At 37.2% G+C, this 27,428-nt stretch overlaps 1 protein-coding gene across 10 annotated transcripts in view; it reads left to right on the top strand.

The window, feature by feature from the left end:
- TEAD1 (TEA domain transcription factor 1) overlaps nucleotides 1–27,428 on the top strand; it is a 224,421-nt gene that overhangs the window by 130,621 nt on the left and 66,372 nt on the right. For all 10 annotated transcript variants that reach the window (XM_032223579.1, XM_032223564.1, XM_032223596.1 and 7 more), the window contains one exon: nucleotides 25,011–25,075. In XM_032223579.1, coding sequence (XP_032079470.1) covers nucleotides 25,011–25,075 — 65 coding nt within the window. The remainder of the gene's footprint in view (nucleotides 1–25,010; nucleotides 25,076–27,428) is intronic.

Genomic DNA, 27,428 nt, shown 5'->3' on the forward strand with positions numbered 1-27,428 from the left:
ACATGCACGGAGCGTACGGCGCCTGCACAACACTCTGCCGAGCAGCTGGAGCATCACGGGCAGTGGGGGCGCATGTGCGCACTGTGCACATGCACGTAGTGGGCACCTGGCCTCGTTGCACTGTACCAGTTGCCACAGGATCCGGAACCCACCACTGCCACACTGCATATCAGACATTAACACAATCGAACGAATCCAGAGATATTTCGTGAGAAGAGTCCTCCACTTCTCTGCTTGCAACAGAATACCTTATGGCACCAGACTTGAAATTCTGGGCTTAGACAACTTAAAACTTCACTGTATTCAATCTGACCTAAGTGTAGCACATAAAATTATCTTCTACAATATCCTACCTGTCAATGAATACTTCAGCTTCAGTCACAACAACGCAAGAGCACACAGTAGATATAAATTTATGGTAAACCGTTCCAAACTTGATTGCAGGAAATACGACTTCAGTAACAGAATTGTCAATGCCTGGAATGCACTACCTGAAACTGTGGTTCCTTCCCCAAACCTTCAAAACTTTAACCTTAGACTGTCTACTGTTGACCTCACCCTGTTCCCAAGAGGTCTTTAAGAAGCTTGCATAAGTTTACCAGCATGCCTACCGTCCTGTCCTAATAATCCCTTGTATTTGTATACATTTCATGTATTCATAACCATGTATATACATATATCTTTTATCAAATTCATGCTTGACGAAATAAATAAATAAATAAATAAATAAATAAATAAATAAATAAATAAATAAATAAATAAATAAATAAATAAATAAATAAATAACAAATAAATCGTAATTCATGCTGACTGCTACCAGCAAGCCAGGCTGCAAAAAGATTGGCAGAGAAAACTCATTCCCAGAATGGAAGGGTTTGCTCATCTTTACCTCATGCTACCTTGTTTGAATCCAAGTGTATCCCTCTTTCTCCGGTCCTGAGGGCATGCTAAATGAAAGGAATGTGAAATGTATTATTGTCTTTCTCTTTAAAGAAAAAGAAACAAGATCTTAATCTCCCACACATTCCTTTCGAATGAAGTACTAAAAGGCAGGAGGACATAAGATGAATTGCAATCGTCATTAGCATCACTAAGATTTCCATGGAAAACTACTTTGAAATGAAGCTGCACTTCATCTATGTGTACCTAAACCTAACCTTGTAAAGAAAAATATGGACTGATGCCCTTCAATATGGACTGATGCACTCCAATAATTAAAAGTTCACCTGTAAATACATTCATCAATCTGATGTCAGAAAAAAGAATTCCACTTTTGGCCTAATAGAAAAAGAACATTCATGAACAAAAAAAGAGCAAACTGTCCAGGAGACAAGTCACACCCTGGAAAAGATATTTTTTTTTAAAAAAAAAAATCCTTTTCTAGCTGCTAGCACTTGGAAATTAGTAGCATATAAAATAAAGGAAGAATCCTGAGTCTTCCATGTATTTTTGCACAGCAAAAATAACTTTTTTAAAAAACACAATTTTACACTTGATGAACCAGCAAGTTCAAACATTCCTAATATAGCAAAATGCATCCTGGATTGTGTCAACACTGCAGAAAAGGACACACACTTAGTTTAGCAGGTCAATGAGATAAAATATGGCAGTTGCGTGTTTTACATTGTTTACTGCACACTGAATTTTCCACCAACAAATAGAGCACAACAGAATGCTTAAAGTATAATAATGAATACCTAAAACTGAGCAGATTATTGCAAAATTTCCCCCCAAAAAACCTCAAGTTCAAAGCAGCCAACCAGAGCAAAGGAAACCCAGCACAATAAGCTTTTCTTTTTTGGAAATAATGTTTCACTGAAGGTTTGCTAAGCTTAGTGGCATATGTGCACTCTCTGCATGCTCTTTTTTGCTGTTGAATGTGGAACTTTTACAGTGCTTCCATAAATGGAAACACAAAGCACCCCGAATGTAAACATTAACAAGATAAAGAGGATGCATTGAGTCAGAGGTGGGTTGCTACCGATTCACAACGGTTCAGGCTAACCGGTTGTGGCAATTGGGACTGGGTCACCAAACTGGTAGGGACGGCAGCCTGGCCACATCCTCTAACTGGTTCCCTGGACGCCCATGCTGTTGCCGGCATGTTCCTTTATCATTGTATAATGTTCTGAGCATGTGCAGAACAATTTACAGGCAACTGCGCATGTGCAAACAACACACAGTGTGGACACATGCGAGCGAAGCAAGAAGTGCGTGCACAAAGCACACACAAAGCAAATCAGCAGTAACACCAGCAGCAACCTACCCCTGCATTGAGTGCACCTGTGCAGACACTCATACCTGTTTCTAAGCTCATCAAGCCCATCAGACGTATCAAAGCAATATAGAAACAGCACTCTTACCTGATTCCTCAAGGAAATATGGAAGTAAAATTTCACATTGGGTTATCTGTGGAGGAGCATCTCCAACAGTCTCCTAGATGACTGTAGCCTCTCCGTGAAATCCACATGGGCCCATTTCTGAGATAGATTCCTCTCAGTTATTCATGCCAAATTAGATCTCTCCTCCCTTAGAAAATAAGATTGAGGGGCCTTATTCCAAGCTGATCTGGTGTTAAGCAGCAGCAAATGACCAGATTTGCTGAGGGTCCAGTGACCAGGCATTGGGGCTGACTGGAAGGCAACTCCTATGCCAAACATTGAAGCGGCCTCCTTTTCAATCATATCTCCCTTGACCCACTACAACTGAGATACCCTTGCCAGCCCTATCCTCTCGCTCCCAGCAAACTGCTCTCATTCCCTGTAATTTTTCCAGGCAGCAGCTCCTTTTCATAACTGAATATTATGCTCTCACCAATCTCAGTGCCAGGTGTCGTCCAAGTTACTTCTGCCGAGCATTCAACAACTTATTGGTCTCTAACAGACTAGCTTCCCCTTCTCATAAAAACTCACCCAGCTTTGACATATGCTACAGTAAGAGATTTAGAAATTCTTTCTCAAACTGTTTTTTGTAAGGAGAAGTTGTAAAAAACATAAAAATATCCTTGGGTTCAATTATACTAGTTTCTGCCAGCAGATTAAGGTGTTCAGAAACAGATTTGATAGAATATCTAAGAACCGTGTTTGTGTAGCTTTGCTATTTTCCCCTTTCTCCAGAGGTGGGTTGCTAATTTTTTTACTACCAGTCAGGCCACTCCCATGTGACACTTCTGCGCATGTGCAGAAGCGTCCGGGCAAATGGGTGAAGCCTCCCACCGCCGCTACCATCGGTTTGCCCGATCTAGGTTGAACAGGCAGCAACCCATCTTTGCCTTTCTCCCAAGTAAAGAAGGAAATACTTGGGTAACTCAAGTTTCCCTCTGTTGAATGTAATGACATAAAGGGAAGGAGATCTAACATTGTAAAAGTTCTGATTTTTGCATTTAAATAATACTTTGCCTTAGATTATGATGGTTCTTATGTAGTGTACATCCTTATTTGTGTGTATATATACTTTATCTCTTGTAAACCACTTCCATTAAAAAAAAGCATTCATGACCTGTGATTGTGTTTTGCAATACATGTTAAAATACTTAGAAGGCTAAAGATCCTACAAATCTGGCAAGCTGGAAAGCTCTGTTTTTGCAAAGGATCTGGCTCATCAAAATTGCACATTGATTTACGACTGAAAGACATGTGATAAAACCACCTTTAACGAATCAAACAACCACAGGGGATTTTCTGCAAAATGCAAGCACGAAAACTCAATGTTGTGCCGAGTATGAGAGATCTTCGCCTGTCGTATCTTATTTTCCTGAAGATGGTTTGCACAACTGCTGAGAGGTGGCAAAATTTCATCTGTCTTGATAATTAGAATATGCTTTGCTAGTGGGCTGCAATTGATCCGATTAGCTAAGTATACATGCTGTACATTTAAGGCTTCTAATTAAATTTCCTTGAGTTACTTTCTCTCCATGGTGTATATACCTTCCCTGAGGGGGATCCTCATAGAAATCTTACACAGAAACATTGATTTCCAGTTTAAATGAATCACACAAACTTCAAAGTAAGACGTGTTGAAAAGAAGCCAGAAGGTGAACATCTCTGTGTCTTGTGAATTATTACACTTGCATCCACATTCAGCCTCTGGAAATCATTCAGCCAAAAATATTAAATGTGACTGGCAGTTCAGTGTTAGTTGTGTTATCATTACATACCCATACAAACATACATGCCTTAAATATTACTCATTTAAATACAGTTTGACCAGTTCGCTGCTGTATTTGAGTGTCTTTCATTTTTATTTTTACAGAAGATCTTGAGTTAATCAGATTTCTGAATGACATTATTTAGAACATATTGGTTTATTCTAAGCTGTTGATAGCTGCTTTGTGTTTGAGGTCACTGCTGTTGAGCTTATATGCTTTCTTACTCTATTAATATTTCTATAAGGCAAAAAATAGGAAGCTTTCGTGACGATATCGCTTGTAGGAAAAAAATTGCAGCATTCTTGTATAGCTGTAGTAATTGCTTGGAAGCAACAATATACACTTCACTGGCAAAGAGGCATCTAAACAATTCTCAACAATGCAAACCTATAAACATATTCAGGGATTTGTTTTTGTTTTGCTGGTTGCTTGATTTCTAGATTTTTTTAAAACTATGAATTTACTTGAAAAAGTCTGTAGAGCAGTGTTTCTTAACCTTGGCGACTTTAAGTCATGTGGACTTCAACTCCCAGAATCCCCCAGCCAGCGATGGGGAGAGGAACCCACCCCTAGACTATATGTGTGATAGATTAAAAAAAGAAGTTACCAAAAGGCTGCCAGTATAGATTTCCAGAGTTTCTTATTCTTTATCTGTGCAAAACAACTGATTACTCTTGAAAACATTATTGTAATATTCTCAATTGCAAGCCCCTCCATTGTTCTGTTATGAAATAATCATTATGTATCATGCAAATTATTTTAAAACTCAAAGTGCTAGCCCTAAATATCTAGGTCTTGATGAAGTTGATTTTACCAAATCTGAATTGGGCCATGACAAAATGGAATTGTTCATTTGGCAATTATAAAAAAATAAAATATATTTGTATTTCATTAAATCTTTAGTAAATGAGAGCATAAGCCAATTTATCATTCTACAAAAGATCCATTTTATGACTGGGCAGACGGTTCTCATTTTAATTATGCATTCTTTCTATGATGTGGCAACTGGAAGAAACAGTTGTTCCAATTGTTCCTTGATCAGTACCATTGTTAAACAGTAAACTCTTGTGATGCTGTTAAAGAGCTGTATGTTCATATTATTCTCTGTGCCTTTGTTTGATAGCTTCTTATACAGTAGATAATTGAGTCAATTAACTCTTTGACTTAGAAATAGAATACTGTGTGCTTTTCTGGGATAAAAATTGGGTGTGTCTATCCAAAGTAGGAGACACAAGCCATTGATTTTTCTTGGTCAATGCGTGGGCTAGTTTCAAATTTGACATTTCCCCCTGTTGGTTTTATTTTTATTGAACCTCAGTGCAAAAAACATGAGCCTGATAAACTGATAATTTTAAAGGTTAACAAAATCTATATTATTGGATCCAAAGCAGGAAAGAAGGAAAATTATAACACCAATGTTATTTGAGCTGTTACTTCAGCTCAGAATGCAAATGTAAAAATAGCTGAGGATGCAATGTTCCAAACATTTTTATCTCCAAAAATGTGGTAAGCCTTGTTTAATAAGGGAAGTATTTCCCCTCCCTGTAAGGTTATCAGAGAATCAAAAGTTTTAAATGTGATTTTTAACAAGGTTGAACTTAGTTTGTGTTTCATTAATCTTTAAAAATCCAGAGGAAGTTGTAAAATGTGATGAGCCTTGGTTCTTAAGAAAGCTAAGTATGATCTGTATTTTGATAGGAGATCTCCAATATATCCAAGACTCTAAGAAATTTAAAAAAGAAATCTTGGAAGAAAGTAATTGTAAAACACTTTGACATACTTTCCTTCACATAGTGAAGGAAACTATCAGGACATGTCCATATAGTTCTCAGAGGTTAATGGAGTTAAATCAAAGACAAAATAATTGATGAAATATGTGGCTGGCTTTAAAAAACAGCAAGGCAGAAACTATTCTTAAAGTTACAGAAAGACAAGGTTTTTTGTTCTCCCTACCTTTCCCCTCCATTTTGTTCTCTGACTCTCTTTTGGTTACATTCCTTCCCTGTTGGAATATCATATTTAAAGTTGATCACTGTTATATAGTTGCCATTGATCAATTTTTGGTGCTGAGTGTGAATCAGCTGTTCTACATCCAAAACTGCTCTATGCAAATTTAAAACAGCTGTCCAGAAAAACATGCGCATTCTCATGACAACAATAGTAAGCTAGATGGACCAGTGATCTAACTTAACTTAGAACATCTTCCCATGTCCCTCTCTATCTTCTTTGAATGGTCCTGAAGAAACATTCTGAAAATGACCAACATTCTGAAGCATCAATGAATAATCTCTCTTGAGGCAGTATCCATATTGTGTTTCCTGTTGACTGGCTGAAACACTAATTATTTTAGTCATTTCTCAGCACCTGACAAATTACTGATTCTGGCAAAAGTTAAAATTATCAGGTCCAAATTACTGAGGGGAATATTTGTTTAACTAAAGAAACACTATGTTTTGCCATGACTGTGCAAGCTTTAAGCTTGGAATTAAGCCTTATTTGCATGCCTATTAAAAAGCATTTTTAAAAAATGGGTGGCTTTTCAGGTTTCTTTACAATTGAACCAGTCATACCTTCTTCAATTTCATGGCTTTTTTAAACAGCATTTTTGACAAATGACCTAGAATTACTGTCTATGAATGTAAATAGTCATCCTTTAACAGATGGACATGGGACTACTAGTTGCTACTACTACTACTACTTGGATGATGATCAGTAATGCCCATCATACTTATCGCAAAGTTTCCCAAAAATTGTAAGGCTTGTATTGAAGGCAGTTGGACTGCAACAGGGTAGGTAAATCAGCAGGAATTGCCATTTAAGTCCAATCCAGTCAGAAGCAGCTTTGCAGCGTTCTATCCTGTACATTTCAAGATCCAACCCATTGTTTTCCCTTTAAAAAAGGGAAATATATTGCTATTTGTCTACTGAAAATAATTCATTATTTGAGAAGACAGGCTCTAATTTAATGCAGCTTCGAGTTAGACTGGAGTACACCTGAAGTCTTTACTTGTGAATCACTTTAGTGCTCAAAAATGCTGAAATTTGTTTATTTGCTTTCCACGATGAAAGCCATAGTTCCTTTCATATATCTACTTTTGTCATTTTGTGTTTCCTATCTGGAAAAATAGATGACTCCAAAAGCGGCAGGGGGGGGAACCTCATTCTATTATGCATCATATTCTAAATTTGCAGTAAATAAGTACACTTTATTTTCCTATACCAAATCAGATCTTGTTAGATCTTTAAAATGAAATACAAAATAAAATGACATATTAATGAAATTATAGATAAATTGATGTATTCCCACTTTGTAGAAATTAAACTGTGCTAATGAGATTATTTCTGAATAGAGCTGTTCAGAATTTGTGTTGGTTATCAGAATTTGTGTTGGTTATCATTTATCAGAATGTGATGCTCATTTGTTTTCTTGGGGTCAACTTTTAATTTAAAGCCAAATTAATTACCTGATTTCATAGCCTTGGGAACTTCAGTTGTAAAAGTCCTTAAGTGTTTAATGGGATTATGTGAACACATGGGCTTGCTTACAAAGTTTTACTGGTAAAGACAGAAAACTTCTCTTTTCTCAATTCCATTCCCTGTAGAAAAGTATTTAAGTTATTATGCTGTGTTTGTAGTAGGACTCTTTTTTTCTTTAAAGCAGACAAGTATTTCTTGCTGGTTCTTGCACTAATCATTAATAACTGTTCTGTTGTCACACCTCAAAAACATTCCTATTGACACTTCAATCATTTTTAAAGCTCTTGAATTGTCAACGTGTATACAACTAACCTTTTGCACTCTATTAAAATTTAAGAACCGCTTGATTCTCAGCGAATGCCCAAGCAAGTAGATCATGAAAGCGTTACTTTGTGCCAAGGGCATGATGCAGTGCACCCGTTCCCTTTTAACAAATAATAAGTTTGACTTTTCATTTACACATTCTGCCAATTGCTAACAAGTTTCCATCTTGTTCAAACACTGAATTGATCCAAAGAAATTGAAAATATTGATTTAACCCTCTTCCTGATTTGTGCTGAGGGCACCTGCTAGTGCAGGCTTAGCACATTACAATTGGCCGTAATTCCTCAGGGGACCACTAATAACTACCCCATTTGTCTTTTCATCTTCTGAAATTATGCTAGCAGTTGTCCAAGTCAATTGTGATTCATTTGATACTGCACTCCTCCAAGACATATTGCAACCAAATAGACTTGCTCACTAGTAATATATCTGATGACATAGTTAGTTCTAGTTAATTGACAGAATGATTCAGGCTTTTATAGATGGCATTAATTGGTCCCCAGCGTCCATGCTATAATTGACCAGACGGTGTAGACTACATTAGACTCTAGCCACTCAGAATAGTGGTAAGAGGAAGTAAATGGGGTACCAACCTGAAAATGATTATATTTTAAATGAAACATTTACAAATGGAAACAGCTGCATGAGTAGGGTTTAAATAATGGAATACATAAAAATGTCCACACTCAGATTTTTTTCCTGAGTTAACCTAAGTTGCAAGTGGTATTTTGTTATGGGGGAAATAGGAGGAGGAAGGTGTGTTGGATATGTTCCCTACCGTGAGTTATTTGTAAAAAATATTAAAGATGGGATACAGGTAAATAAAATAAATAAAAGTAAAATAAATATTAAGACACTTTAATGTAATCTGGTGAAGATGGTGTAATGTGTAAAGACAAAGGCTGAAAGTCAGTTCTAGAAATTTAGCTGTATCCATCACTACAAAGATGTAATTCATGATAATATCAGTTCTTATTTAAGCTTAAAAACTACAAGAAAGCTTGACATGCAAAGTTAAGGAAGTAAAACTTGCTGGGTGACTACAGGTAAGTTTAGGCAGATACTTTATAAAGAAATCGGATATTTCTCAGTGCTTAGCTTGATAGTAAAACCACAGGCAAGATTTCAATGGACTCTCTTCAGATTGTCAAAGATGATTGATAAAAAGTGCTTGTGACTAAATCAGATTTTTAATGTTCTACTACATTGGGTTTGTGGTTATGTATTTCAATTGAATTGAGTGAAAAACTGCAGGCTTAAAAGGGATTAATTGAGTAATAGATTGAAAATAGTGTAACTGCCTCTATTATTGCATTATTTGCTGATGCTTATTGTAATGGTGTATGGAAATATACTTGCACATGCTTCCTTCCTTAGGCTTCTTTATAAACTGCAAGAAAGACAACTTCAAAAGTTAAACATCTTTGCAGTTTCAGCAGCAGGACAAGGAGGCCAGAAAAGTATCTCTCTATGACACTATTGTTTTGTCCATGTCTTTTTTTCCTATTTGTATTCCCTCCCCACCCTGACTTGGTTTGTGAGCCGCCCTGAGTCCCTTCTGGGAATAGGGCAGCATAGAAATATAATCAATTCAATTCAATTCAATGATACTCTAAGGAACTTGATTCTCATCCAAATAAATCCTGCCAAATAACTGCAATCAAAGAGCCATCAGGGATGTTGTGGTATTCAATATATTAGACTGAGTGCCATATATACGACACTGCTCTGTCTGGAGCAATGAGTCTTTGCTCTCAAGGAGCATATTTACTCCTTTAAGACTTTGATAGTTGATTTGGAGAAATAGGAAGGAATAATGAATGGTGGCAAAGGCCTTTGAGGTGAGATAGCAGCATCCCACTGCAATTAGGATGCCTCATTAAGTCATTAAGAATGAAGCTGCTAGGCTAGAACATCAAGCTGAGAAAGAAGGAGAGAAGCTCTTAGAAAGGACTAAATTTTTGCAGAGTTAAAAGATATTGTCCCAGAAGAGTGAGGTTTCCTAGCAGTCAAATACACAAATACATTATTAAAAAGTACAGACAAAAGAAAGTGTAATACATATGATGAGTAGCCTCCCTCATGAAAATGCTGTGGATATCATGTGCCATCTAGGTAATTTGGTAGGTAATGCTGTTTTTTAAGATCAACTTATCAAGAGGAAAGAAACCAGCAGTCAAGAAATATGCCACAGACTAACACTTGGTACAATAGCAATGAAGGTTTTTGAAAAGATTAGCAGATGTCAGGATCCAACTACTCCTTCAAAGATTAAAATCGGGGTAGAAAGGATGCTGATGCTTTTGAATGTTGGTGTTGAAGATGACTCCTGAGATGGATCATAAAACAAATCGATCTGGAATTTTCATGTGAAGCAAAAATGACTAAACATAAATTGTTTCATTTTGGACACCTTAAATAAGACCTACTTGTCTGAAAAAGTTCACAATGCTGAGGAATAGGGAAGGAAAGAGTGAATATCACAACAAGGAAATGAATTCAACTACAACAGTCTGGGTTCTATGGAAAACCCGAAGGGCCAGATTAGAGACAGTTCATTCTGGAGGACTATCTGTGTGGTTGCTATTAACTGACTCTGGCTTGATATCACATAAAACAGGGGGATGAAGAAAAAGCACAGAAACTGAGACAAAATTAGGAGGATTTACTATAGATGCTTGTGCATAAACTGGCTTTTTCAGAAGGAAGTTTGTACAAAATGACACAAAGGGTAGATAGTTTTTCTTACCAACCATTCTGTGACCAAACAAAGTTACGACATCGGTGAAAAAGGAAACTTATGACCAATCCCCAAAGTTCTGGCCATTATAGCATTCCCATGATCATGTGACCTCAATTGGGTGCTTGGCAATTGGTATGCACGCATGACATTTGCAGCTTATCACGTATAAGCTTATCATGCTTATCATGTGATTACCGTTTGCGATCTTCCCTGCTGGATTTCCATAAACAAAATCAATGGGGAAGCCAGCAGGAAAGGTCACGCCCAGTTGCTCTGATAGGTTCCCTGCCCAGCTTTTATGTCAATGAATGTTAAACCCTAACTCTTCACTTCTACAACAAAAATAATATTTAGAATTTATTGGACACCCTTTTTTTGAATAGAAAAGGTTTGTGTAGGACAGCACGTTGTTGGAAATGTATTAAGGGCAATGCTGTTTTAAAACACATATTTTTATAATATCTAATATTTACTCATGAGTATTTCTACTCCCTTACACTATCTTTTACCTTTCCTTTTTTTCAACATATGCAACATTAAAAAAATAACTTGTTCAGTGTTGGCTATTGGAGGAAATGTCCATCTGGGTTCAGTTCCGAGTGGGTAGAAATACACTGGAAATATGGAAGCTATTTGGAAAGATGGTTTAATGGTGGACAGGACCAAATGATTTGAGGTCCTGGGAAGTTGAGCACATGGGTGAGAACAAGAGAGAGAGAGAGAGAGAGATTTATACCCTCTCTTGGACTTAGAACTTGCTTCCTGTTCCATGGCAATAGCATGTATTCTGATTGGTTGTCAAGCTCCCATGGGGCCATGCAGGGATAACTTTGTAGGCTGTCTTGAGTCCCAAGTTTGGTTGAACCTTGCAGCGTCTTCCCAAGTGCCATGTGGTGAGATGGGTAGAAGGCTAATCCTATTATGTCCTGAAGGTGAAGGTCTTTTGTAGATAAGCTAGCCCAGCCTTTTATCTTGTAGATTGACACTAGTCTTTCTGGGACTATTAACAAAGGTGGGGGCTGCTTTCCAAGAGCATGTTTCTCCTTTTTTCACCCAGGAAGGTATATATTCTGCCTCTTTAATATTTCCTAGAATATTTTATTCTTCTAGGAGAAGGGTGGGTGCTAACTTTCTCCACTATCAAAGAGTACTTTTAAGGAATTCTTTGCCTTTAGCTGAAAATTAATTATTGCTATTTCATTTTTATTGATGGAAGCAGATGTTCATAATAAGTTGTTTCTTAATTGTTTCTATATTCAATTCAAGAGATCCAGTTTTGGTGTAGAGGTCAAAGCACCAGGCTAGAAATTCCCACATTTAGGCATGAGGCCAACTATATTGCCAGTTACTTGCCCCCAGCCACAAGAAGGCAATGAGAAATCACTTCCAAAAATCTTGCCACATAATCTGAAACCAATTAATCCAGGCAGTCATCAGGAATCAACATTGACTTGAAGGCACAAAAAAACCCCATCCATTTGTGTTCCCACTTTAATTGTTGATTTAATTCTTTATTATAAAATAATTTCACTAGAATAGGTCATCCCTGAGCCAAACAAGGTTTACAGTCCTTTAATTATACTAAAACCTGCTTCTGGGTCCTTTGGGCTGAAGAGTGTAGATTCAGTTGGTTCAGGCCATATCACAAATGGTTTTATATTGGTTCAAAGCAATCTAGCTTGACAAAGGTGTAATTTAAAATCTTCTCTTTGTATTTTCCAGAATAGCTTGTTTTCAATCAAAGATGTAGGGCAGAATACAATGTTATAAAGGAAGAGGGCTTGGCATCTGAAGCAGTCCTCCCTGACTGTCTCTTCCTATTGTTCCCTAATAAGACAAAAGATGTGTCACAATAGCATTACATGATTTCCTTAAGTCTGACAATAGTTATTTAGGAGAAGGATTGCTGAAAAGTAGTGATACTGCCTGATTTGGGGATAAAGTTGTTGTCAGATATGCCTATTTTAAGTGTGTCCATACCATCTCCCTTCCCTTAGCACTACTTTTTGTGTGATTTCTAGCATGATTACAAACTGTCGTTGCTTTAAATTCCTCTGTTCCTCAAAAACAACTGAGAGAAAAACAATGAACAATAAGCCAAAATCAGTATATTATATCCAAACTGAAGTAGTTGGTGCAATTGGTCAAGTTCAGATTTTATGTAATTGTGTGGCTACTTGTATTCTGGTTAAAATTGTAGGTAGATGTAGCATGTATTTCAGCCTCTAATTCCAACTTGTAAAAGTATTATTTATGCTCTGGAGATATTTGTTTCATTTGATTCTGGGTAATTTTTCTGTTTCCCATTAAAAACTAAGATGTTAGTTCTCAACATTTTAGATAAGTAGACATGAATCGGCTAATATTGCATGCAAAGTAGGGTAATGTGTTCTCAACAAGTACTTCACACTTTCTTTGGATGAAGCCATTAAAAGATAATAAAGCTATGGTGCTTTAAGAATTTTGAACTCTGAAACTTTGTAAAAATTCTCTAACAAGGCTGGAAAAAGGAAGCTTTTAATACAACATTTTCATTTTAACCTGTGTGGCTTAACATTAGAGCAAATTAACAAGCAGCTATATCCAACTTTATTTTTCTCTGGAAAATGAAATTATTGGCTTTATGCATTAAGGCTCATGCAATAAGAACAACAATTTTGTTCTTTTTTGTTCTCAACAAGAGACCTTTGTTGTCTTTTAAAATTTATTTGTATTGCTTTTAAAATAACAAAAACGCGAAAAAAGCAAAGCACAAAGCTAATGATAAAAATACATATATTATCAAAGAAAAGGAAAAAAACACATAGCTGTTTTTAATAGAATTAAAAGAAAAGTAATATGTATCATTCTAATAGTAAATAATTACAATTCTATATATTGCTATCTAAGGCAATTGTTATTCAAGAACATATATGTTTCTAATACCTTTATATAACTATCATGTTTTATAAACATGAGTGGAAGAAATGTTTTATAAATATGATATGAATTAGTATAAAGAATCAGATCTTCCTATATTGCCTAGACAATGGGAGAGTCTACTGTAGCAACAGGATCAATGAACCTCAAATTAAAACTTACACAATACAAAATAATATTTAGAATGGTTAGTTCTCCATTACATATGTATAGAAAAGGACTGTCAAAAACAGCATTTTGTTGGAGAAGCAATAAGGACAGTGCTTCCTTAAAACATGAGCTATGTCAATGGCTATAGGACTCAAGTTGAGCTTGATTGCAGAGCCCAAAGCAATACAGTGACTAGCTGAAGACAATTCTTGTGTCTGAGAAGGCAAGCTAGTTCAGCAACAGAGCACATGGTGTGCAAGTTAGAATTCCAGAATTTGAGAAAAATAATTACTCCAAAGAATAGAATGGATCCCACTTTATTAAAAAGCATCCACAAAAGAGATCTACCATATTTTTCGGACTATAAGACGCACCAAGATTTTGAAGAGATAAATTTTTTAAATAGGTTTTTGCCCTCCCTGGCCCCAAGGAGCACTCTGCAGGCCTCCCAAACCCTCTGAATGCCCCATTTTTTGCAAAAACCAAAACAAAACAGGGCATGCAGAGAGTTTGGGATGGCTGCAAAGTGCTTCTGGGGGCTGGGGAGGACAAAAACGTGACACGTGGGAAATTTGGGAGGTGAAAAAACAGGCCCGTCGCAAGTTGCAGCTAAAAAGGAACTCCCACCTGACCTAGAGAACTCCTGCCTATGACATGGCGAATGTCCTCAACCACCTGGACCTGGAAGGCTCAGCCTCGAGAAAAAGCAGGTTGTTAAAGGCAGGGGTCTTAAATTGTTGATGCAGGATGATTTCCACTTGCCGGGTCTGTGTGTGGAGATTGTGCTGTGATTGCAAAGCCCGGGGGGAAGGCGGGGGCACATGCGAAGGAGGCTGCTACACTGTGCTGTGGGCTTTCCAAAACTCCGGATGGGCTTGATCTTCCTAAAAGGTAAGGCTTTTATTAATCTCAAATCTACTTTTCTCTACCCCTCCCATGGCAGGGCAGGGCTAAACACCTCTCTCCGCACTTTATTCCCCCCCTTCCCTCTGACCAGTGGCGACATGGAGCCGCTTCACCCAAGGATGGCAGTCGACTCGCTTCTTCTCTTCAGCGAGGAGATAAAGATGCCCGGGAACGGCCCATTAGGTGAGGAGGGGTGGGGATCTCTTCCATTGGATTAACAGTTCCTCACAGTGGCACCTGAGTGGCGAAAGGGAAGCCCAAAGAAACGACCCAGTAAGGCTGCCTCCTTGAACAACTGGGCTTGTTCTTCACAACCCCACTTCCTTAGTCTCGGGTCAAAAGCAAGTGCCAGGCTCCAGGGAGACTCCTGACTCGGCACTCCCATATTCCGAAGTTTCCTTTCCATCCCGTGCTTCTTTCACTGTCCAAGATCCTGATGATGCCAATAGCTTTTTCTAGAAAGTGGAGATCTAGCATCTTGAGAAAAGCTTTTGTGGAGAGCAGATCAGTCCTCTTTCCTTTCTCCACCCCCCCCCCAATCCGCCCATATCTGTCATGCAGTGCTTATTGCTATTGCTGCTATTGTCCCCAGCTACCGTATCTCTTTACTGCATGGCAGATCCAGGCAGATTTTGGGGGGGGAGGAAAGAGGACCGATCTGCTCTCCACAAAGGCTTTTCTCAGGATCCTAGATTGGAAAGTTAAAAAACTGGAATCGGGTACAATCAAGCTTGATTCAAAGGCTTTGGCTCCTGAGAAAAGCCTTCATGGAGAGCAAATTGGTCCTCTTTCCTTCCTCCAGGCCAGCGGGAACTGCATGTGGATCATCCCTCAAGAGAAACGGGATGCGCAGGGCGGAGTTTCCAGAGGCCAAAAATGGCTGTATTCAGTGTATAAGATGCACTAACATTTCCACCCTCTTTTTTTGGGGGGGGGGGGATGCATCTTATTCTCTGAAAAATATGGTAAATCAAGATGAATCGACTACATCGGCAAATATTTTGGGCCCAATTGGCAAAAGAAAGCTCAGGACCATATTGGTTGTAAACATGGAAAAGAGCCCTTCATCCTGTAGTGGATAGACAGTGACAACGACGACGATGATGATGATGATGATGAAGAAGAAGAAGATGATGATGAAGAAGAAGAAGAAGAAGAAGAAGAAGAAGAAGAAGAAGAAGAAGAAGAACTCCAATCTGCACTGTTGATACAGTAGTCTCTTCCATTGGTGCAGTAAATACTTTGCAAAATGGAACTATATGCTAGCTCTGTTTAAGGCAGCTTCCAATATCACTTGGTTAAAAACATTTTCATGGTAACTTTCATCTTGAATATATATTTGTATTCATGAAAAGGATGACAAGAATTTAGGGTTTTCCATGTTGTCCATACACTTTTCTACTTAGACTGATCTAGATAGAAACTCTTTCACTTTTGAGGTTACAGAGAAGGCCATCTATTTCCTTTTTTTGAAAAGATAAAATGAGCAAAATATTATTTCAATTTTGACTGCATTGTTTCTGTTGATAAACTTGTTAAATTTAAAACATGTGAGCAAGCTTGCATGTTGCAACAGTTATTCAGTTCTGTGAAGTGAACACCTTTGAGAATTGTGTCTTAGAACATTATAGAAACAACAACAAAACTTTTAATAAAAGTAAAGATGAAAAGAACTATACAACTGGATCAACAAATGTATGTGTAAATGTCTGCCTAAAAGTTTGCATTTCATTCCAAATTAGCTCCTACAGTAGCTTTAGCAAACGTGATTGCTATCGGCATTCCATGGTCTATTCTTGATCCTTTTACAAGCTTTGGTCTCATCATCATCACAGAGTTTTTCTAAATCATTGAAATATAATTTTTTGGTCATCTTAAAATATCAGTTCTTGTCAAGATTTGAAGCTAAAGCCAAGGCTTTGAGAGCTATGTTGAAGAGAATGCAAGTGGAAGAGAGATACACCATATATAGAGTAGCATTACTCTTGACTGCTCATTCAATGCCTTCAAGAAAGTTCTTGAGAGAGCACTAGTGTTATTGGACTCCTCCCCACCACCCCTGGTTGCTCATAAATTTCCATTCATTGCTTCTTATTCTACTTTCATAAATTGCCTCCCTGCCCCCAAATACAAAAATATGGATTTGCACACCAAGCTAATACTATGATATCACATTATGTTGAGATATAAACATAATGTGATATTTTATACATTCATAGTTAATCTGGCAATCTGGAGAGAGAGTTACCAAGAATGCCCTGGCCATAGATGTGATGTCACATTGCTTGTTAATATTAATGTGAGAACAGCAATAGAAAAACAGGCGAGCAGAAGAGCCAAGATACTGATTTCACAAGCACGAGTTTACAAAAAAACATAAAGAAGTGGCCTGACCGACAGTCTAAGGAACTATTTTCCATTTGGTCATAAAGAGTCAAAGGGACTAAGCAGAAGCAAAACTGAGCATTCTCTTTTTTCTACCTTTTCCTGTGTTCTCTTGTGTGTTTTAGATTTCATCCATATACATCAACATAATTTTTATAGACTTACTGTTTGAAAATTGGGCCTGGATCATGTGAACTCAATGGAAGGAAACCAAATATGCATTCTCAGGCTGCCTGTCTATGGTTTCTGTACATTCGGGCAGAAAGTCTCAAAGAAAACTATAAAGTTTGCAAATGTAGCTGTAAATAGAAGAGCAGGTGCAGTCATGGCTAACCTTTTGCACTGTCATCACAACTTCAGGTTGTGTGCCAGTTGTAGCCTGACCTGGATCAGGAGTCCTTACACTGAGTCATTCTATCCTTAGTCATCTCATGGATGGACTGTTGCAACACGTTCAATGTGAGGTTTCCCTTGAAGAGCATTTGTAGGCTACAGTGAGTGCAGAGTGCAACAGACATAGCAATGGTGGATTCCAGATCCCGTTCCAACCGGTATGGTTGGAACGGACCCGGTGTCGTCCACATGTTCTGTCCAGTGACGGCTCCGCGAGCCTCCACAACACTCCAGCTGCTCAGAGGAGCATCGTGCAGGCACTGTATGTGCCATGTGCATGCGCAGAAGCGCAGAAGACTTAAAAGACAGGTAAGGAGCGAGGGCTGGTGGGCCCTCCAGAGCACTGTACCAAAATGGTACCCAGTGCTCCAGGCAGGTTCCGGTACGCCTGTACCATGGTGTACCGCCTAAAACCCACCACTGAGACACAGGTGCTTTTTGGGGTCCCAAGTGTGTCCCATGTAGTACCAGTGCTCTGCAAGCTGTATTAGCTGCCATTTTGCTTTTGGGTGTAATTCAAGGTGTTGGTAATCACCTTTAAAACCCTTCATGGCATGGGTGCACTGTTCATAATTCAGCTATCTCTCTGAAAACTAAAGCAATGTGTATTTTTTAGTTGCTGTTTCAGTTGAGTATGTACAAGTGAAAAAAATCTCTTTAATTCACCCTTCTTGACTCTGTAGCCATCATGAGTATTGAACCCTCATGCCAAGACCTATTAGTGTCAGGTTTCCAAGTGGAAATCAAAAATGTCTCTTTTCAGTTTCAGAGATCAAAGTTATCTTGTTATCCACAGTAATGTTTCTGAAATTTTTATGGCCTATTTTTTTTTTAAAAATTGTATTGTCACTCACATTTCTCCAAATTCTTTGTATAGAGCAAAAACACCCAAATGTCTTCATTCTAAACCAGGGGTGTAAAACACACAGCCTGTGGGCCAAATATGGCCTGCAAGGGCCACACCCACCCCAGCCCTGCAAAGGCAAAAACAATCCAGATATGTCACAGCCTGCAATGCGATCGGATTTGACACCCCTGTTCTAATCATATATTTCATATATATTTGCCTAAGCAATATTTCTGGCAGAACAAGATACTCTTTTTAAAGCTTTTGTTTTTATAGAAAACAAAGTTAGAATTTGGGAACAAAAATACTCTTCACTGATAACATACCTTCCACTTCCACGTCAAGCTAATAACTGAGAAAATGTGAGTTCTAGTCCACCTCAGGCACAAAAGGAACTCATTGACCTTGGGCCAGTAACTCTCCCTCAGCCCTACAAAAGTGGCAATGCAGGGACTAGTACAGGCAGTCTCAAAATTGGACAAAATTGAAGAAAAAAATAGTTGGTATAGATGTTTTCATGTAAAAATGGTGTGATTGGTTTAGCATAATATCTGTAGGCTTATCATTGTGTGCAATGATGTGCTAATTGTAATTCTTAACCACAGAGTTACAGTAATCTATAAGAATATATGTTCATCTGTTTGTGGTTTATTGAATCTGGTTTGCAATTATTGAATTTATTCTCCAAGAAGATATTGAGTTCTAAACAGTGTGACAGATGAACTTGTGTATGTACATCCGGTACATATTTCACTTTTCTCAGGAGCAAACACCCGTCTAATGACACCGTTTCAAAATACTATGTTCATAGCATTTTCTTTATGCCATGGTGCAATTGAAATAAATTTGTTCATTTTCTAGATTATCATTTGTATGATAATCACTTATTCCTTTTAATACCTAATTACGAGAGATAACAAAATAATTGAACAAACTTCCCAAATATCTTGCTTTCCAGATGTATTGAACTCCCATGCAACTTTTCTTGGCCAGTGTCACTATGGGAATTGGAATGCAGGACATCTGGAGAGGAACAGAGTAGGAAAGACTGATTTAGAAAAGAAAACTTTTATAACTGAAAACGATTGGATAATCATAATTCCTCATAAAGAAAGGCCTCTGTTTTTTTCCTTGCTGAATAATTAAAACTGAACCCACCTACTATGAAAATGTGTTTTGCTAATTTTTAGCTATTCTGATGCAAATACTTATTTTAATCCCCTTAACTCATCCATCATGCATGACAGACAAGACTCAAGTCTATTGTATCCATTTTTAAGGCTTTTCTGTCCAAAGTGGAGTTTTTTTCTCCTAATTCTTGAAAGGAGAGAACTTGCTTAAAATAAGTTAATGTTCTGTATTAAAAAAAAATATCAAAAGTAAAATAGAGCTCATTAAATGATTTGTATTTTAGTAGTTATCATAGTAGTAAAAATGGTAGCTGTGATCTTTCTAAAATGAAATATAAGCCACATATACACAGAAACACACCTAGAGAATGTTTTCTAGGCACAGATGGGTGCCAATTTGCTGTTTGCAGATTGTTAGCATTGTTTAGCATATAAATGTATTTTTCTTGCGAGAAATCACTGAATAGATAGGTATATGTAGGTATGTATATGTTGGATGCATTTGATTAATTTAAATTTAAAAACAAATACTATTCCAAGTGTTGAAAATCTAAATCAGTGAATATAGAAGCTGAGATGTCCCTAAACCACAATTCTATATCTTATTCCTAGAGTGGAGAGATTAAATTGAAATACAGGTTTGCAGAAGTTTAATTCAACGCACCCACATCCCAAAAGAGTGGATACTGCCAATGATTAGGATTAGGATTAAATATATCGAGCCCTAGGTTGCCTTGCAGTGAGAACAAAGTTTCTCAAATGATAAAATCATGATGAATGACATTGTTGGCCAAACACCATGAATTTGGGAATCAATGAGTTCTAAATCTGTTCTGTGATAAGTTCCTTTATTTATATTTTTCAAGCAATTTTGTCTTGAGAGGTAGAGCACAACAAGTGATAAAGCCAAGGGATGGCTGGCACTCCTAGTTTCAGAAACTGTTTGATTAATATGGCTTTTATTCCAAATACTATTATGGTTTTCAACATGGGCAGTGAGATACATATCATTTGCATCAGCTCACATGGTATCCTATTAAATAACCTTTCATATAGTAACTAGTAAATTTTCATGACTTAAGTGCACAGTAAAGGAAGACATTCTGATATAATATAAACAAATCCACTATAGTTATTATTGACAGGAAAAACATGCTGGCATTTCGTGCCTTTTTATGAGTGCTATCACAATGAAAAACCTGACTGTAATTTATTAAACATATATTTGATTATCAGACCAGTAGTGATAAAAGAATAGCAATAGCAATAGCAGTTAGACTTATATACCGCTTCATAGGGCTTTCAGCCCTCTCTAAGCGGTTTACAGAGTCAGCATATTGCCCCCAACAACAATCCGGGTCCTCATTTTACCCACCTCGGAAGGATGGAAGGCTGAGTCAACCTTGAGCCGGTGAGATTTGAACAGCCGACCTGCAGAACTGCAGTCAGCTGAAGAAACCTGCTTCCTTCGAGTTCAACTAAGGAATGCAAATAAAAATTAAAATGCAACATCCCCCCAAACACCAAACAGTATAGCAGAAGGATATATAGCTAATTTAACTGTGCAAGAGCGACCCTCAATATTTCTCCAGGTATGCTAAATCTCTTGTAGCTGCTAAATCCGATTTGCAGTTGAATGAAGCATCAGCTGTGGCTGGACAAGCCCATTTGCCTTTTGTAGGCTGGGTTTAGAAGACGATTGATATGTTTTAGCACTTTTGGGATTATTGTGATTAAGAGGAAACCACTCGAAGGATAGGGAAAAGGGTGTAAAAATACACAGCCCACAGCTGGTAAGCAGCATGTGTTTGCTATGAGGGGAGGTCAAGACTAGCTGATCCTGCTGGTTTTAGGGTTGATTGACAGATAAGAAAACTTGATATAATGAAGCAAAGGATTGCCTGCTTTGGTAGCTCAGGGAAACAGTTACCATAATTCAGTAAACATTAATGATAAAGGCTGTTTTAAGGATGCTGTTCTGGCAATTAAAATTATAGCTGCACAATATTTTTTTTAAAGCCTGTAAAAGTCTTCTAATAAAGCACAAAGAAGGCAAATGAAATGATCAATCTAGTCGTTTTTGAAGGTTGGCTTCAAGGGAATGGTTTGGTGATTGCCTTCCTGGATAATGAAGGCTTTTATTTAAAGGTAGAGCTATAGAACAAAATAAATGGATCTATCAAAATTAATTTTCTCAAGCGTGAAAATTGTTTGGCTCCAGGAAATGCAAGATCTGTTTTCTTTTTATTTATTTTTTTGGTGCACGTTCATTTATACAGGAGAAAAATCCTTCAGGAAAAAGTTTCTTTTTTAAAAAAGAAAATATAAATTAAACACCTGCCTCAGAAAACAATGTTGCTTTGTATCTGCTTTCTTTCTCTTATTACTATTGTTGTTAGTTGAAACTGTAGCTCACAATATATACAGACAACCATTTGCAATTGCGTATGAAAGTTTTGAATATCCAGTTCCTTTTTTCTTCTTCTTCTTCCTCTTTTTTTAAAATAATAAAAAAAGAGTGGGGTTGTACCTCTTTCAAAATGTGAGTTTAGCATACCGCACAGGAAAGAAGGCAAGCTTGCCAAGTCCTGCTGAGCATTTTTTCAAGCCTGTGAAAAGAATGAATTATTCAACAGTAAGCATGCTTACAGCTGGCCATTTGGGAGCTTTGATGTGCGAATCAGGCGATTGCATGAATGCCCTTATTGTCATGTTATGTGTACACAGTGTGTGAATTATTGAAAATAGTGAGGCCTGAGCCTCATCTGGTAGAGATTACAGTGCAGGCATGCTGGGTGAAGGTCTGTAATTGAAAATCCCCAGATGCTGTTTATTTGGCCCGTGTCACATGACCTTCTGCCGTAAGCTTGTCTGAACAAAACACAGCCTGTGCTGAAGAAGGGCTGCCCAATCTCGCAGGCTTTTAGTCCCTGCTTTTCCGTAAGGCTCAGAAAGGGGACGACTTTCAAAACTCACTGTAGGGATGACTTAACACCTGCCTATGCTGTACTATTTTTGTGAAGGCGTAAAATAAATTTTGTTCATGGATTTTAAATGGCAAGTCTCTCAGCTAGCAGAGGAAACTATATGAACTGTTGTTGACCTGCCTACAGTGATTTCTTTCTTTCTTTCTTTCTTTCTTTCTTTCTTTCTTTCTTTTATTTTTTTGCTAATTTGGATTTTAAATGTCTTCCTCTCTCATCATGGCAACTCAATATATGCACATAGAAGGAGAGGTTCCCCCCCATTCTTCTGGGATGCTACACAGCTCGGCCCTCTTTGACTGAGATGCTGAAATTTTTGAATGCTGTACTCTAATCTTAGCGCTTATCTTAAAATAACTTTTCAAATGATGCTACTGAGAAGCATCTCTTAAACACCATGGGTCCAAACATACTGGAACATGCACTGAAAAATCAGCAAAACAACAACAGCTGGAGTTAGGATTGGAAGATAAAATTGTGCTGCCCTGTCATGCTCCCAAAGCATTTCAAAAGAATTCTGATGAAAATCCATTCTGTTTAAAAATTAAAATTGCAAGGGATAAAAGCTCACTTGGAAGGGCAATAACAGTCGCTTGATTTAATTGAAAATAAGATTTAAGAATATCAACTTTATGAATAGAAAGCAACTGTGAAAAGAAAAACACTAATTATGAATAAGACGCCAAAAATATGTGCCCCCAAAAATGAATTGGAGTCTTTTATAATGCTGGAACATATGAAAATAGAAATTCTTGTCTTTCATAATTTTTACAAGAGGGCAGGGCCCTTGAGAGGAAGAAATTTAAGAAACATTGGATTGGGCACAGCTGGGAAGACGGGCTTCTTTATAGAGATAATTGCCTCTACAGGTAGTGCTCAATTTATGATCATGATCAGAAACAGACTCTCAGTTGCTAATCAAGGCAGTTGTTAAGTGAGTTGCTTCCAATTTGATTGCTTTTTTCTGCCAGGGTTGTTAAGTGAATCACTGAGGTCATTAAATGAATCTCATTTTCTCCCATTAATTTTGCTGGGAAGGCAGCAAATGGTGGTCACATGACCTTGGGACACATGCCAGTTTCCAAGGGTCTGAATTTTGATACATGATCATGACAGTTGTAAGTGTGACAGTTTTAAGTGTGAATACTGATTGTTTGTTTTTTATTGTTGTAATGGTTGCTAAATGAATGGCTGTAGGTCAAAGACTTCCTGTGTATAATAAAACACCCTTATGATGGAAAGATAAAGAAGTGAAGTTAAACCAATGTGGTGGCCTGGGAGTTTGCTATTTGCTTCCCTGTTAACTTTATTTACTGTGGATAATTGAATTTGCAGTAAAACGTAAGTCTTGCAGTTACATTTCCTGCTAATCTTGATTGGAGTCAAGTGTTTTCAGAATTATTTTATTGATATAATATCTATCCCTTTGCAGTTAGTAGAATATGTAACTTCTTTAGTGCCTAGGGACATCCTAGAACAGGTGGTCACAGGCAAGCCAAAAATGTGATTTAATATTAATTGCAAGCTAAATTTAAATGTAGAGAGCCAGTTTGCTGTAGTGGTTAAAGTATAAGGCTTGAACGCAGGAGGCCCTGGGCTCTAATCCCACATTGGACCCAAAGCCATCTGGGTGACCTTAGGCCAGTCACTTTCTCAGGCCTAGAAAGGAGGCAAAAATCTTGTAAAAAAAAATGTCCAGACAATTGCCAGGAGTTGACACTGACTCAAAGGCATGGAAATACATAAAGAGTTATATATGCTTATATTTTAATAATCACATTGTTTAATGGTAGAATTTTGCTCCCCTTTGTAACAGCTTTCTTCTGCATTTTTTTCAGCTTTTTGTCTGCCATTGTTCTCTCTTTTTAATACAGGTAGTCCTCAGTTTCCAATGTCAATTGGGAACAGAGTTGCTATTGCTAGGTGTTGTGTCATGTCAGGTGATCATGTCTCTTAGTAACGGCAATTCTGGTAAGCCCAGTTGCCATGGTTAAACACAGACCACACGAGTTGTTAAGTGAGGACCTCATGTGTTTGTGACTTCCCTGTTAACTTTGCTTGTGGGAAACTGGAATGTAATGTAAAAATTTGTGTGACTACTACTCGCTCAATACTGTAATCATGAACTGGGCACCTAGGGCTTGGATTACAATCACATGACCACGGAGGCAGTCCACCAGTCAGAACTCTGAGGACCAGTCAGAACTATCACTCATTCAGTCCTATTGTAAGTGTAAATGGTTGCTGAGTGAATGGTCATTAAACAAAAGCTATCTGTATAGTTTAAAATTAAAATAATTTGCTATATGCCAGAACTGTTTTAGCTGAAATACAATTTTTGGACAAAACCAAGGGGGGGAGGGAATCCAATGATACCTATGTATTCGCTTATTGAATTCTCCCATCTACAAATAGCAAAAGAGATTTAAAAATGGGGAAACCCCATTATGCAAAAAAAAAAAAAGTTTGCTGGTACCTTTTTCTCCCCCAAAATATCCCTGAACCATCTTTTCATTGCATCTATTTTAAGTTATCTTTCAATGTGTATATTATTCACGATGAATTGTTACTTTTAGCCTTCATTGTAAATTCATATTCATTTCAGGTAGGAATGAACTGATAGCCAGATACATCAAACTTAGGACGGGGAAGACACGGACCAGGAAGCAGGTAAGACAATATTGCAGGATAGAAAATGTGTGTCAATGAATGAATGAATGCAGCAGATGCAGAATGGTGCTTACAATATCTCAGGTTTGCTTTGAAAAATAGTGCTGTTTGCACCACTCACCACTTCCATATAAATTGCCTAGGCACCCAGGACACTTGCAGGATTAAAACTCCTATAGACCTGTAAAACAGTCTGGAACTATTAATCTAATAATATCAGAACAAATACTTTGCTGAGTTGGCATGATGGATCTGTGTTTTCTTAAACTCCCAGCTTGTTCCCAGCTTATTGTTCACATCTCAAAAGAATTAGCACTTATAAAAGCTTTCTGCAGAACCACACATAACTTAAGTTCTTCCTTTTGACACAGTGCATTAGCTAGAATTTGTTTAAGACCTACATAAATATTTGGGCTTCAAACAAATGGATCAACTGATGGTAGCATTGAGAAACCTCAAGGCGAAGAATCATATTTAAAAATAAGATACATTGATGGATTGGAATAGTTCACATGATATTTAAGAGAAAAAGAAAGAGAATGTTTCAAAATTAGCAAAACTTCATGAATAACCAGTAAAATGCTTGTTTTCTTTGAGACTGTAATCTGCTCAGTGTAAGGCTTTTAAGTAGACTAGGCCAAATTCTTTGTGTGAAACATTTCAAATAGAAATAGCCACAAGAAGTTGTCTAGGGGCAAAATATGAAAACAAGGAAGTTGACCCCATGATTAGCAAGTAGCCACTCAAATTTGTATAAAGGCTCCTATAAGATCTATTAAAGAACTTTATTGATATATTAAGCATTTTTCTCCAGGAATAGAAATATGTTTAAGCAGATTTTTATGGAAGGACTCAGCAAACTGGTGACAGAATTGAAATACTACTTAAAGAAAAAGTAAAGGAAGGTTTTGGTTTTTTAAAAAAATAATAATTTATACCTGACTCTACAAGTTTACAGTTAAAATTTTACAATTTAAAAATTATTGTAAAAAAGAAAACATATATTGAATTAAAAAAAATGAAACTGATCAGAAGACCAATTCCATATCATTAAATAATTAAAATATATCAAAATCCAAAGAAGTTCAATCACCATCCTTATCCAAGGTCTATAGCAACAACCAGGTTTTTAGCAATTTGCAAAAAAAAATCAATCAGTTGGAAGTAGTCAAGATTTTCATAAAGAAAATTATCTCTGGCTGACAAAGAATATCCAATTGCAAATAGAGCATTTATTTCCTTCACGTGAGTGCCAATGATGACCCATCTTGCCAGTGACATCTAGAAGAAATCCTTTGGATGGATCCTGGATTCCAGATGAATTCAAAATTTGTGCAATCACGATTTGAGCTTGTCAAATGACAGAGTTGGAATGGGGTTTTTAAGCTATTGCGTCCAATCTAGTGTAGGAATCCACATTAGAGCATCCTGGACAGATGGCTATCTAAACTCTAACTTGAATGCATTGAATGCAGTGAAGAGTCTACCATCTGTCTGGGTAATTGGATCATATGGAAGAAAATACCCATACAGTTCTATAGACAAAGGCCTTTTTGATGCAGATGACCTTGCTGTAGCCTAAGTGCCTTCTCTGGCTATGTATCTCTAGCCTTTGGAAGGGAGAAGGCTGGTGAGAATTTATCCCCATTGTTCATGTGATGACAAAATGTCCTAATTATAACCTTTGAATAGAAGACCTGTAATGTAGGAGTTTCTTTTCTTTTTTTAATTATCTATTTTCTGGAATATTGCTACAGTATGTGAACACAAAGTGGGGAATGGCCTAATGTCAGTGATTCATAGTCATCTGCATTAATTTTTTTTCCTGGCATCTTTTTGTCCATGGAGAGAAATTAAATTGCAGTCACTCTTAAAGCTGAGCTCCAAATTACATTAAAAGTAGATATACTGTAATCTCTAAAATTACTTTATGGCAGCATTTTTAAATCCCCTGAAATTCTTTGGACTATTCAAAGATAATATTGTAAAAATACTTTATTTTATTTATTTGCAGTATTTTTCACACGTTTCCCTGAAGGATTTTAAGAGTTCAGTTCTAACATCAGCTAACCATATGTAGAGAAAACTAATGATGGCCTAATGTGATTCCTAGTTTAACAGATCAATAGCTTTGAAATGAATTTCCAAATTATAACATTTGACTACCAATCTCAGTTGGTGAGCTCAGTTTACAGTTCTTTTTCTGTCTCTAAAATGTACCTAAATTTTAGAGTGCTGCTAGGAAGAAAATAAAATTAATCAGCTGTGGATTGCCTATACCTGAAATTGTACTTTGAAAGGATGTAGTTGCATGATTATACTTTTCAAGACTCAGACACATTCTCTGTAAATC

This window comes from Thamnophis elegans, chromosome 1 (genome assembly GCF_009769535.1).
Source record: "Thamnophis elegans isolate rThaEle1 chromosome 1, rThaEle1.pri, whole genome shotgun sequence".
In the NCBI taxonomy this organism is placed as follows: domain Eukaryota; kingdom Metazoa; phylum Chordata; class Lepidosauria; order Squamata; family Colubridae; genus Thamnophis; species Thamnophis elegans.